The sequence below is a fragment of the Oncorhynchus kisutch genome, linkage group LG25 (assembly GCF_002021735.2).
Source record: "Oncorhynchus kisutch isolate 150728-3 linkage group LG25, Okis_V2, whole genome shotgun sequence".
Classification (NCBI taxonomy): domain Eukaryota; kingdom Metazoa; phylum Chordata; class Actinopteri; order Salmoniformes; family Salmonidae; genus Oncorhynchus; species Oncorhynchus kisutch.
In genome coordinates this window covers 7263336-7275552 of record NC_034198.2, presented here as the reverse complement: position 1 = coordinate 7275552, position 12217 = coordinate 7263336, and the positions used below count along the sequence as shown (strand labels likewise).

The following is a 12217-nucleotide window of genomic DNA, read 5'->3' as shown; positions in this document are numbered from 1 at the left end:
GTGTCAGCAGTTCCTGCAAGAGGAAGGCATCGATGCTATGGACTGGCCTGCCCATTCCCCAGACCTGAATCCAATTGAGCACATCTGGGACATCATGTCCCGCTCCATCCACCAACACCACGTTGCACCACAGACTGTCCAGGAGTTAGCGGATGCTTTAGTCCAGATCTAGGAGGAGATCCCTCAGGAGACCATCCGCCACCTCATCAGGAGCATGCCCAGGCATTGTAGGGAGGTCATACAGGCACGTGGAGGCGCCACACACTACTGAGCCTCATTTTGACTTGTTTTAAGGACATTACATCAGTTGGATCAGCCTGTAGTGTGGTTTTCCACTTTAATTTTGAGTGTGACTCCAAATCCAGACCTCCATGGGTTGATAAATGTGATTTCCATTAATATTTTTTGTGTGATTTTGTTGTCAGCACATTCAACTATGTAAAGAAAAAAGTATTTAATAAGAATATTTCATTCATTCAGATCTAGGATGTGTTATTTTAGTGTTCCCTTTATTTACTTTTTGCAGTATATATGGATTCCACATGACTGAGAATACAGAAAAATGTAATGGCGTGGATCAGTATCTGGTATGACCACCATGTGACTCATGCAGTGCGACACATCTCCTTTGTGTTGAGTTGATCAGGCTGTTGATTGTCGACTGTGGAATGTTGTCCCACTCCTCTTCAATGGATGTGCGAAGTTTCTGGATATTGGTTGGAACACGTTGTCGTAGACGTCGATCCAGATCATCCCAAACATGCTCAATGGGTGACATGTCTGGTGAGTATGCAGGCCATGGAAGAACTGGGACATTTTCAGCTTCCAGGAATTGTGTACAGATCCTTGCGACATGGGGTCTCAGGATCCCGTCACGTTATCTCTGTGCATTGAAATTACCATCAAATAAAATGCAATTGTGTTTGTTGACCGTAGCTTATGCCTGCCCATACCATAACCCCACTATCACCTTGTCAACGTTGGGGCACTGTTCACATCAGAACATCGCTCACCCACACAACGTCATCTGCCAGGTACATTTGAAACATGGATTCATCCGTGAAGAGCACACTTACCCAGCTTGCCAATAGCTATCAAAGATGAGCATTTGCCCACTGAAGTTGGTTATGACGCCGAACTGCAGTCAGGTCAAGACCCTGGTGAGAACGATCAAACACGCAGATGAACTTCCCTGAAACGGCTTCTGACAGTTTGTTCAGAAATTCTTCGGTTGTGCAAGCCAACAGTTTCAACTGTCCAGGTGGATGGGTCTCAGATGATCCCGCAGGTGAAGAAGCCGAATGTGGAGGTCCTGGGCTGGCGTGGTCTGCGGTTGTGACGCCGGTTGGGTGTACTGCCAAATTCTCTAAAACGACATTGAAAAGGCTTATGGTAGAAATTAACATTAAATTTTATGGCAACAACTCTGGTGGACATTCCTGCAGTCAGCATGCAATTTGCATGCTCCCTCAACTTGAGACATCTGTGACAAAACTGCACATTTTAGAGTGGCCTTTTATTGTCCCCAGCACAAGTTGCACCTGTGTAATGATCATGATGTTTAATCAGCTTCTTGACATGCCACACCTTTCAGGTGGATTGTCTTGGCAATGGAGAAATGCTCTAACAGGAATGTAAACAAATGTGTGCACAACATTTGAGAGAAATGTGCTTTTTGTGCATATGGAAAATGTCTGGGATCTTTTATTTCAGCTCATTTGATTTGATTTGGATCTCTTTTAGTCCCCATTTGGACTAATCTTCCAAGAGTCCTTAAAGACATTAAAATACAAAAAAATATATAATACGAACGCATTTCCACATATAACACACTATTACAAACATACATAATGACCCAATAAATACTCAATCAAAAATATATTGATTCTTCATCTACTATTGTCCCACAACATTTCCATGTATTATATTTAAATCATTTTAAAATAATGTTTAAATGTATATATTGAAAGGTTTCTGGTTCGCTCAGTTAATTTATTCCATTTCTTTATTGCTCTAAATCGAAATGTTCTTTTGCCTTTCTCTGTTCTGTCTGGACAACGCACAGATGGTGGACAATCTATTCCTTGTATTTACGGAATGTCTGTCTCTTACCAACTGAATACCATTGTGAATAGAACTTGGCCAGTGGGGCAAAAAAGTATTTAGTCAGCCACCAATTGTGCAAGTTCTCCCACTTAAAAAGATGAGAGGCCTGTAATTTTCATCATAAGTACACTTCACCCATGACAGACAAAATGAGAAAAAAAATCCAGAAAATCACATTGTAGGATTTTTTATGAATTTATTTGCAAATGATGGTGGAAAATAAGTATTTGGTCAATAACAAAAGTTTATCTCAATACTTTGTTATATACCCTTTGTTGGCAATGACAGAGGTCAAATGTTTTCTGTAAGTCTTCACAAGGTTTTCACATACTGTTGCTGGTATTTTGGCCCATTCCTCCATGTAGTGATGTTTTTGGGCTGTTGCTGGGCGACACAGACTTTCAACTCCCTCCAAAGATTTTCTATGGGGTTGACTGGCTAGGCCACTCCAGGACCTTGAAATGCTTCTTACGAAGCCACTCCTTCATTGCCCGGGCGGTGTGTTTGGGATCATTGTCATGCTGAAAGACCCAGCCACGGTTAATCTTCAATGCCCTTGCTGATGGAAGGAGGTTTTCACTCAATCTCACGATACATGGCCCCATTCATTCTTTCCTTTACACGGATCAGTCGTCCTGGTCCCTTTGCAGAAAAACAGCCCCAAAGCATGATGTTTCCACCCCCATGCTTTTCACAGTAGGTATGGTGTTCTTTGGATGCAACTCAGCATTCTTTGTCCTCCAAACACGACGAGTTGAGTTACCAAAAAGTTCTATTTTGGTTTCATATGACATTCTCCCAATCTTCTTCTGGATCATCCAAATGCTCTCTAGCAAACTTCAGACGGGCCTGGACATGTACTGGCTTAAGCAGGGGGACACGTCTGACACTGCAGGATTTGAGTCCCTGGCGGTTTAGTGTGTTACTGATGGTAGGCGTTGTTACTTTGGTCCCAGCTCTCTGCAGGTCATTCACTAGGTCCCCCCGTGTGGTTCTGGGATTTTTGCTCACCGTTCTTGTGATCATTTTGACCCCACGGGGTGGGATCTTGCGTGGAGCCCCAGATTGAGGGAGATTATCAGTGGTCTTGTATGTCTTCCATTTCCTAATAATTGCTCCCACAGTTGATTTCTTCAAACCAAGCTGCTTACCTATTGCAGATTCAGTCTTCCCAGCCTGGTGCAGGTCTACAATTTTGTTTCTGGTGTCCTTTGACAGCTCTTTGGTCTTGGCCATAGTGGAGTTTGGAGTGTGACTGTTTGAGGTTGTGGACAGGTGTCTTTTTATACTGATAACAAGTTCAAACAGGTGCCATTAATACAGGTAATGAGTGGAGGACAGAGGAGCCTCTTAAAGAAGTTGTTACAGGTCTGAGCCAGAAATCTTGCTTTTTTTGTAGGTGACCAAATACTTATTTTCCACCATAATTTGCAAATTTATTAAAAATCATTTTCTCATTTTGTCTGTCATAGTTATTAAGTGGGAGAACTTGCACAATTGGTGGCTGACTAAATACTTTTTTGCCCCACATTTTATGAAATAAAATAAGCATGTTCCTTTCAATTATCATACTGATTGATGACCAACCAAGAACATTGCGCATGACTGCAACAGAAGAACCATATCTCCACCTTAAAACAATCCTTGCTGCTTTGTTCTGTGCATTCTGCAGCCTCAACTTCACTTGATGCATTTCCCCAGACCACAGAACAGTAGTTCACCTGACTCTCAATTAATGCTTGTGTTATTATTTTAGTTTTAGTTTTTTTTACATAGATTAGCTATTTGAGACGACCATGATAAGCAGTTGTCTAGCTGCACTCCCAATAGTTTTGTTTCTGCCACTTCTTCAATTTTTACTCCTCCCATACTTTATTGTATCCCATGCTGTTTTGGCCTTTTCTTAGTGGAACAGACCAACGTAACTTTGGTTTCTGTTGGCAAACCCACTCCCTAATATTCTCCAAATCTCCTTGTAAAGCTTGCTGTACCTGTTGAACCGATTGTCTTGCTGCATAAATTGTAGTATCATCTGCAAATATAGTAGCTTGAGTTTCAGCTAAGGCATAGGGAAGGTCGTTGGCATATATTAAATAGAGAAGTGGCCCAAGGCAGCTGCCCTGCGGTATTCCACAGTATAACACATGAGGGGAAGAAAATGAACCATTGATATAGGTGGACTGTTTCCTGTCAGTTAGATATGACTGTACCCAATTCAATGTTACCTCCTTAAAACCATAATGCATTAATTTTGTCAAAATTATTTAATGATCCACTAAATCAAATGCTGCACTGAAATCTAAAAATAGTACACCCACAAACTTGCCATTATCCATAGCATTGAGCCACTGGTCAGTCATGTCAACCAATGCAGTGGTAGTGGAATGGTTTTTGCGATAAGCATGCTGATTGGCTGTAATCAGATCATTCTTTTCCATATACTCCCACATTTGTCTACTCACAATACCCTCCAATATCTTACTGAGTGTAGGGAGTAGACTAATTGGTCGACTATTGGCAGGAGAAATGGGTTCTTTGCATCCCCTTTTCCAGTGACCAATTAAATATGTATCTCAGTGGAACGGCAATCTGGGGAGCAGCACAGCGAAGCAAAAAATTGTCCATAAGACCATAACCTGTAGATTTACCATCACGTAATGACTTCAATAGGTTTAACACCTCCTCCACTGACACCGTTTGCAGACTAAAAGAGCAGATCTTGTTGCTCATAATATGATCATCAATCCATTGGACAATAGCTTGTTTGGAAGAATGTATGTTTACATTGTTGCTCAGTAAATACATTTTCTTTGTAAAAAAAAAAATCTGCAAAATGATTGGCAATATCAACTGGTTTTGTTATTATTAGCCTACATTGTCTAAGTCTCTGTATGGTAATCAATAAAAGCATTGTTGTAAAATAACTTTTTATTTCGATTCAATTTAACTGCATAATTACGTAATGTTCTAGAATTCTGGTCATCAATTTCTAATTTTGAATTGGCTGCTAAGACTTTTGCCATATTTCTTTGAGAAAAAGCCTCACCCAGTTCATCATCAATCCATGGAGATGGACAAGCACCAACTGTACTCTTTCTTATAGGGTCATGATGGTCCATTACTTCAGTGAGCAAATCAATAAAACATTCTGTAGGGTGATTTAAATCATCCTCTAGATAAATCAGCTCCCAGGGTACAGCAGTCAAATCATTTAGAAATAGCTCATGATTAAATGTTTTAACATTTCTCTTAACCACAATCCTAGGGGGTTTCTTTGGAACCTTGGTGTTCATGGTTATGGTCACAATATTATGGTCTGTCCAGCCCACTGGCATTGATCTGGCTTTTACGCATTACAATGGTATATGACAGAAAATCAGATCAATGCATGTGTCTGAATGATGACCCAACTTAATTGATGATCTAGTAGTATCATTAACCATTTGTTTCAAACCACAGTTCTTGCACATCTCATCAATGTTGTTCTATTCTAATTATTGTGATCCTTCCAATTTATATTAAAATCACCCAAGATAAATACATCTCTGTTGCCATCTGTGGCCTGGTCAAAATCAGTACATAAGTTATCCAGATAGGACACCTTAGAGCTAGGAGGTCTATACACACATCCTACCAATATGGCAGCCTGGTGAGGCAGATGTACCTGAGCCCATAGTGCTTCTATTTGACCTACATTAAGGTCATCCCTTCTCTTAAAAGGTATATGATTCTGAATGTACAGTGCTCCACCCCCACCATTCCTATTCCTGTCTCTTCTCAGTAGACTATATCCATGAATGTTCATTTGCCCATCATTTACAGATGCATCTAAATGTGTTTCGGTCAAAGCCAAAATACGAATATTATTTATGTTGACCAAGTTAAACTTCATGTATTTTGTTAGGATGCTACATACATTAACCTGAGCCATATGCAACCCTTATCAAGTGAAGATCAATAGAGCATGTATTCGTTATATTTGAAGTTGTCATGATACACTACAGCACACAAACTCAAATTTGAACATTAAATTCAAATAGCCAGAGAGTTACTCCAGAGTCCTGATACAATTGCCCATTGATGTAAAGTTTATCCATCACCATGGAGACCCGTTGATTCAGGCAACGCTTTTCCTTCATGAGATTTTTTTTTTCTCCTTTCATTGATCTTGGTGGGGAAGGGATCATTCATTCCAAAATCAGTGTTTCTGAGTTCTCTGCCTATGTTCTTTGTCATTTCCTTTTGCTTAAATATGTCAAAACATGCAATAATAGCCTGTGGCCTAGCTCATGAAACATGGGACCAACACTTTACATGTTGCGTTTATATTTTCGTTCCGTGTAGATATGTAGCGCTGCGTTGACTTTGTGAGGCCATTGGTATCCTCCTCCATCATTCACCCATATCTCTCCCCCAATAGCTGGGTGCCAACAGTGGGCTGCACATCATCATCTTTGACGAGATTGACGCCATCTGTAAGCAGCGTGGCAGCATGGCGGGCAGCACGGGCGTCCACGACACAGTGGTCAACCAACTGCTGTCCAAGATAGACGGAGTGGAGCAGCTCAACAATATCTTGGTCATAGGTACACGTACACACACACACACACACACAGACCTTCTGCAGGACTGCCAACGGAGTAGAATTATTTTTGCTGGGGGGTTGCCCACGAGCGGTCTTTCAATCACCCGCGAGCGACTGCTCTTTTCAGATCAGAGCTTAAGTCGCACATTTGTTGATATTCTTAGCTAATTGGCACGTTATTAGCCATATTATAGATGCGTATGGGCCAGCAATGGGGAGTTGCTGCTTCCTTCAAGAGGACTGAACTTGTAGGTTACATTTCAAGCTGGTTTTGAAAAGCCAGTCAGAAGCTTATGTTTTAAAGGGGCAGTGTTGTATTTTGAGACAGGCTTGAATATGCCAATAGGCAGAGGGGTAAGCCTACATTGTCTAAGTCTCTGTATGGTAATGATAATTAGTTAATGATAATTAGTGGTTTCTTGTGTCATACTATACAATGCAATTTACAGTCACCTATTTGGCCTATGGTGTTACAGACCAAGTAAAGTTGATGTCAAGCCCTTCACGTAAAAAAAATATAATAATTAAAAGTCTCATGCAGTGTCGGCCTGCATTGAATACCACGTGTAGGCTACATCATAGAAATCAAAAGCTACTTCCATGTGAAAATGTTCTGGGATTTGTTCCGTTTGGTTTTGTTGGTAGGTTTACATTATGCTCAAATGCTGCCGTCTGAAACTGTAAGGGTACAGCATCAGTGTGCACTGTAAACGTGCGCCAGAAGTTGCACAAAATTCTCAACATTCAAGTTTCCGCTCACAAGACCCCAAATTTGCTCAGCGGCCCAAAATATTTGAGGGAACATTGACACACACGCATACTTTTCTGATTGACTGACAGGTCAAATTGTGGTCTGAGAAGATCATTTGGGCGCTGCCTTTCTCGTCCTCCCTCTCTACTATCTCTCCATCTGTGCCTCACTCAGGAATGACCAACAGGCCTGACCTGATAGACGAGGCCTTGTTGAGACCAGGCAGGTTGGAGGTCAAAATGGAGATTGGTAAGAAACACCACAAAGCATCCACTCTAACCAATGGCCTTGCTTAATTTCTTTTAGGTTAATATATTCAGGTCTTAGGTAGTTTATTTCCTTCTGTGAAGGATATTGTTATTCATAGATGTTGCACCTTTTACATGACAAACACCCAGGTATTTCTACTTTTCCAGTTCTGTCCCCTGTGCAGTATGTAGTGACATGGTGACGGCAGCAGATTAACATACCGGATATACAGAAGATGTTTCCCTTCTCTATTCCTCCCCTCAGGTTTGCCTGATGAGAAGGGGCGTGTCCAGATCCTCAACATCCACACGGCCAAGATGCGTCAGTTCCACCTGCTGGGCAGCGACGTGGACGTCAGCGAGCTGGCCGCCGAGACCAAGAACTACAGTGGAGCCGAGCTGGAGGGGCTGGTCAGAGCTGCCCAGTCCACCGCCATGAACCGACACATAAAGGTCACTATCACACACAGGCGGACATTTTATTAGTCTATGTAGGGGGGGGGGGGGGGGGACTTATCCTCAACATTAACTCTACAACCGACAGTGTCAAGGGGCTGTAGGTCCCTTAGGTATTGTGCAATTAGTCATAAAACAATGTGCTACCTCAGAGTGGAAATGTCTGACAACTCTCGTCTGGGAGGAAGAGAACGAGTGACTAGGACAGAGAGAGGGAGTGACTGCTCCAGCCATTCCTCCTGTGTAAGCCCTCTGTCCATGTTATCGCCCTCCAAAAGATGCCAAGAGTGTGGCAAGCTGCAGAACGCTTAACAGACTTTACCTGGCTGTGTGTGTGAGAGTGAAACACTCTCCTCACCTGATAAAGCACTTAGGGCAGACACTCTAAACCTCGCTTCCACAGACACACGATTTCACACTAACGGTACCCACTTCACAGTGGGCTAAACAACAGTGTTTCAGTTGATTGAGTAGACTGGGGAGGTGGAATGTTGTAAACTTTTCACTTGACCAAGCTAGATCAGTGACACCTAGAAGTCCAAACCATCACGTCAGCATCATTACAGGACAAAGTAAAGCTTGGTACTATACTGTGAGTGGTTTGCTGGAACAGCGTTAACTTATTTGGGGTCATTTTGTCGACACTCCTCGACATCACAGTGCCATAAATCTTCTAGGATCAGGCATGAAGTTAGTGGCTAGTTAGTCAAACAGTTTGTTGATAGTTAGTTGAACATCTATTAACCGTCTGTATTGGATCGTCCTAATGACATGTCCTCTGTCCTCCTGCAGGCCAGTGCCACAGTGGAGGTGGACCTAGAGAAGGCTGAGAATCTGCAGGTCCACAGAGACGACTTCCTGGCCTCGCTGGACAACGACATCAAACCTGTGAGTAGATCCCCTTCCTCCCGCCATCTCTTTATCATTCTCCATCCTGCTCTCTCTTTACCATTTGCCTACATCCAATTGGCCAATAAATCTTGGATAGCATTTTGAGATATTTCTTAGAAGCGATTTTAATAAGGGACCCTTTTTAAGGCAATGATTTAATGGGTCTGACGCTCTCTCTTTCCGTCCACCTATGTCCCTCTCTCTCTCTCGCTCGCCCCCCTGGCCAGGCATTTGGTACCAACTCCGAGGACTATGCCAGCTACATCATGAACGGCATCATTAAGTGGGGCGACCCGGTGACAGCCGTGCTGGATGACGGGGAGCTGCTGGTGCAGCAGACCAAGAACAGCGACCGCACACCACTGGTGTCTGTGCTACTGGAAGGTAAGGCGCACACACACTCAAATACACTAAAATGTGTATATTTTAGTCAGTTAGCAGATGCTTTTATCCTGAGCGACTTACAGTGCGTTCGTTTTAAGGTAGCTAGTTATGTCCACCACAAGTCATATTAATAATGTTATTTCATTTGTAGAGCACATTTCCCGCGCAATTAAGTGAAACGTACCTCAACAAAGCAGATATCAGCGAAGTCCGTGCTCGTAAGAAAATGCTGGGGTTAAGTGCAATACACACAAAAAGATGAGCAAGGACACAAACAACTTATACTCTTTTAATTTCCTTTGGTACAAATAAAATACAATCACATTTTATTTGTCACACGCGCCGAATACAACCATACAGTGAAATGCTTACTTAGCCCTTAACCAACAATGCAGTTTTAAGAAAAATAAGTGAGAAGTAAAAACGTTTTATTTTTAAGTAACAAATAATTGAAGAGCAGCAGTAAAATATCAATAGCGAGGCTATATACAGGGGGTACCGGTTCAGAGTCGATGTGGTTAGTTGAGTTAATATGTACATGTAGGTAGATTTAAAGTGACTATGCATAGATAATAAACAGAGTAGCAGAAGTGTAAAAGAGGGGTGGCCAATGCAAATAGTCTGTGTAGCCATTTGATTAGCTGTTGAGAAGCCTTTTGGACCTAGACTTGGCCCTCCGGTACCGCTTGCCGCGCAGTAGCAGAGAGAACAGTCTATGACTAGGGTGGCAGGAAGCTTGGCCCCAGTGATGTACTGGGCCATCCGCATTACCCTCTGTAGTGCCTCGCGGTCGGAGGCCGAGCAGTTGCCATACCAGGCAGTGATGCAACCATGCTCTCGATGGTGCAGCTGTAGAACTTTTTGTCAGTGAAGACACTTGCCAGTTGGTCAGCGCATGCTCGGAGTACACCTCCTAGTAATCTGTCTAACCCTGCGGCCTTGTGAATGTTGACCCGTTTAAAGGTCTTACTCACGTCGGGTATAGGGAGTATTGGTTTTTAAATGTTATGCTCTCTCACCTAGGTCCCCCCAACAGTGGAAAGACGGCTCTGGCAGCTAAGATCTCAGAGGAATCCCAGTTCCCCTTTATAAAGATCTGCTCTCCAGACAAGATGATTGGCCACTCTGAGATCGCTAAGTGCCAGGCCATCAAGAAGGTGAGGAAAGGGATACAGACACACACACACACACACACACACACACACACACACACACTGTGTCAGTACCTGTGTCTTCACTACCCTTAACCCTCTTTGTTCCAGATATTTGAAGATGCCTATAAGTCCCAGCTGAGCTGTGTAGTGGTAGATGACATTGAGCGCTTGCTGGGTAAGGTTCTGCTTGCATTGTGGTAACACCATTCTTCTTTTTTAAGTCTCCTTTTAAGTTCAGGGCTATAACAGAGAACAAAATGCTCATAAAGCTAAAACGGCATTGACCAGCTAAAAACACCATTCCCCTTCTGATAACCCTGCCTCGACCAGCTAAAAACACCATTCCCCTTCTGATAACCCTGCCTTGACCAGCTAAAAACACCATTCTCCTTCTGATAACCCTGCCTTGACCAGCTAAAAACACCATTCCCCTTCTGATAACCCTGCCTCGACCAGCTAAAAACACCATTCCCCTTCTGATAACCCTGCCTTGACCAGCTAAAAACACCATTCTCCTTCTGATAACCCTGCCTTGACCAGCTAAAAACACCATTCTCCTTCTGATAACCCTGCCTTGACCAGCTAAAAACACCATTCTCCTTCTGATAACCCTGCCATGACCAGCTAAAAACACCATTCTCCTTCTGATAACCCTGCCATGACCAGCTAAAAACACCATTCTCCTTCTGATAACCCTGCCTTGGCCAGCTAAAAAGTGCCATATCTACGTTTATGTATCTACAATACTGTGGCAGGTGTCGAGAGCTGTGTGTAGCTTGAAAGTGTATGGTTGGTGCTGCTCATTTAAAATGGTCTTTCATTGAAAATGTAATACAATTATAAATTAAATAGCTAGAGCTTCAATACAAGGGGTTATTGCACGGTTTCTGCAGAGGTTAGAACGCCTACATTGAAGATGGCCAAATAAAGATCTATAATGTCAAGTTAGTTATTTGACCACATTTGGCATTAAATGCTGAAAAACTATATTTAAGCGTACTGATAATGATGTATAATACATTATTACATACATACGCAGCCTAAAATAAATATGGGAGCGTTTATGAGTGTCCTTGTTCTCAGACTATGTCCCGATTGGCCCTCGTTTCTCAAACCTGGTCCTTCAAGCTCTGCTGGTCCTCCTCAAGAAACCCCCTCCCAAGGTGAGTGCTCTGTGGGCTGCGGCTCTTCTTGAATGCGTGCGTGTGTTGGTTACTCTTTAGCGTTTGACATTTTCTGTGCTCATGCTCCGGTTGTTATTTTGGCAGTGGCAGAAAGATGGCAGCAGATCATGCCTATGGCCTCAGTCGTTTCCATGCGGAGTGAATCAAAAAGTGTTTCCTAGCTGTGTGATCGTATATATAGCTTTACCACTGTGCGTGTTCATCTGAGCTTTGTCTCCTAAATATAGCCCCCAGGCCTCTATGGGATTTTAGGCGGTTAGGGACCAAGTCTAGGCTACGTTTAGCTGTGAATGTGTTTCATGTGTATGAGAGAGTTTTGGTCAGGCTGTTGTTTTGTGCTGGGTGTGAATGGGGAGCTGAGCTGTTTCTCCTGGATGTGTGTATGTAAGGGAGTATATGGCAGTATAGATGTGTTTGTGATAATGTATTGGTCTGGGCAGGCTGTTATGGTTGGTGTG

General features: G+C 42.8%; 1 protein-coding gene across 1 annotated transcript in view; it reads left to right on the top strand.

Moving 5' to 3' along the window:
* Positions 1-12217, top strand: part of LOC109870120 (vesicle-fusing ATPase) — a 48568-nt gene that overhangs the window by 31853 nt on the left and 4498 nt on the right. The window contains exons 10-17 of the mRNA XM_020460472.2: positions 6527-6692; positions 7617-7691; positions 7956-8143; positions 8939-9034; positions 9265-9421; positions 10445-10578; positions 10684-10750; positions 11659-11738. Of these exons, the coding sequence (XP_020316061.1) occupies positions 6527-6692; positions 7617-7691; positions 7956-8143; positions 8939-9034; positions 9265-9421; positions 10445-10578; positions 10684-10750; positions 11659-11738 (963 nt within the window). The remainder of the gene's footprint in view (positions 1-6526; positions 6693-7616; positions 7692-7955; positions 8144-8938; positions 9035-9264; positions 9422-10444; positions 10579-10683; positions 10751-11658; positions 11739-12217) is intronic.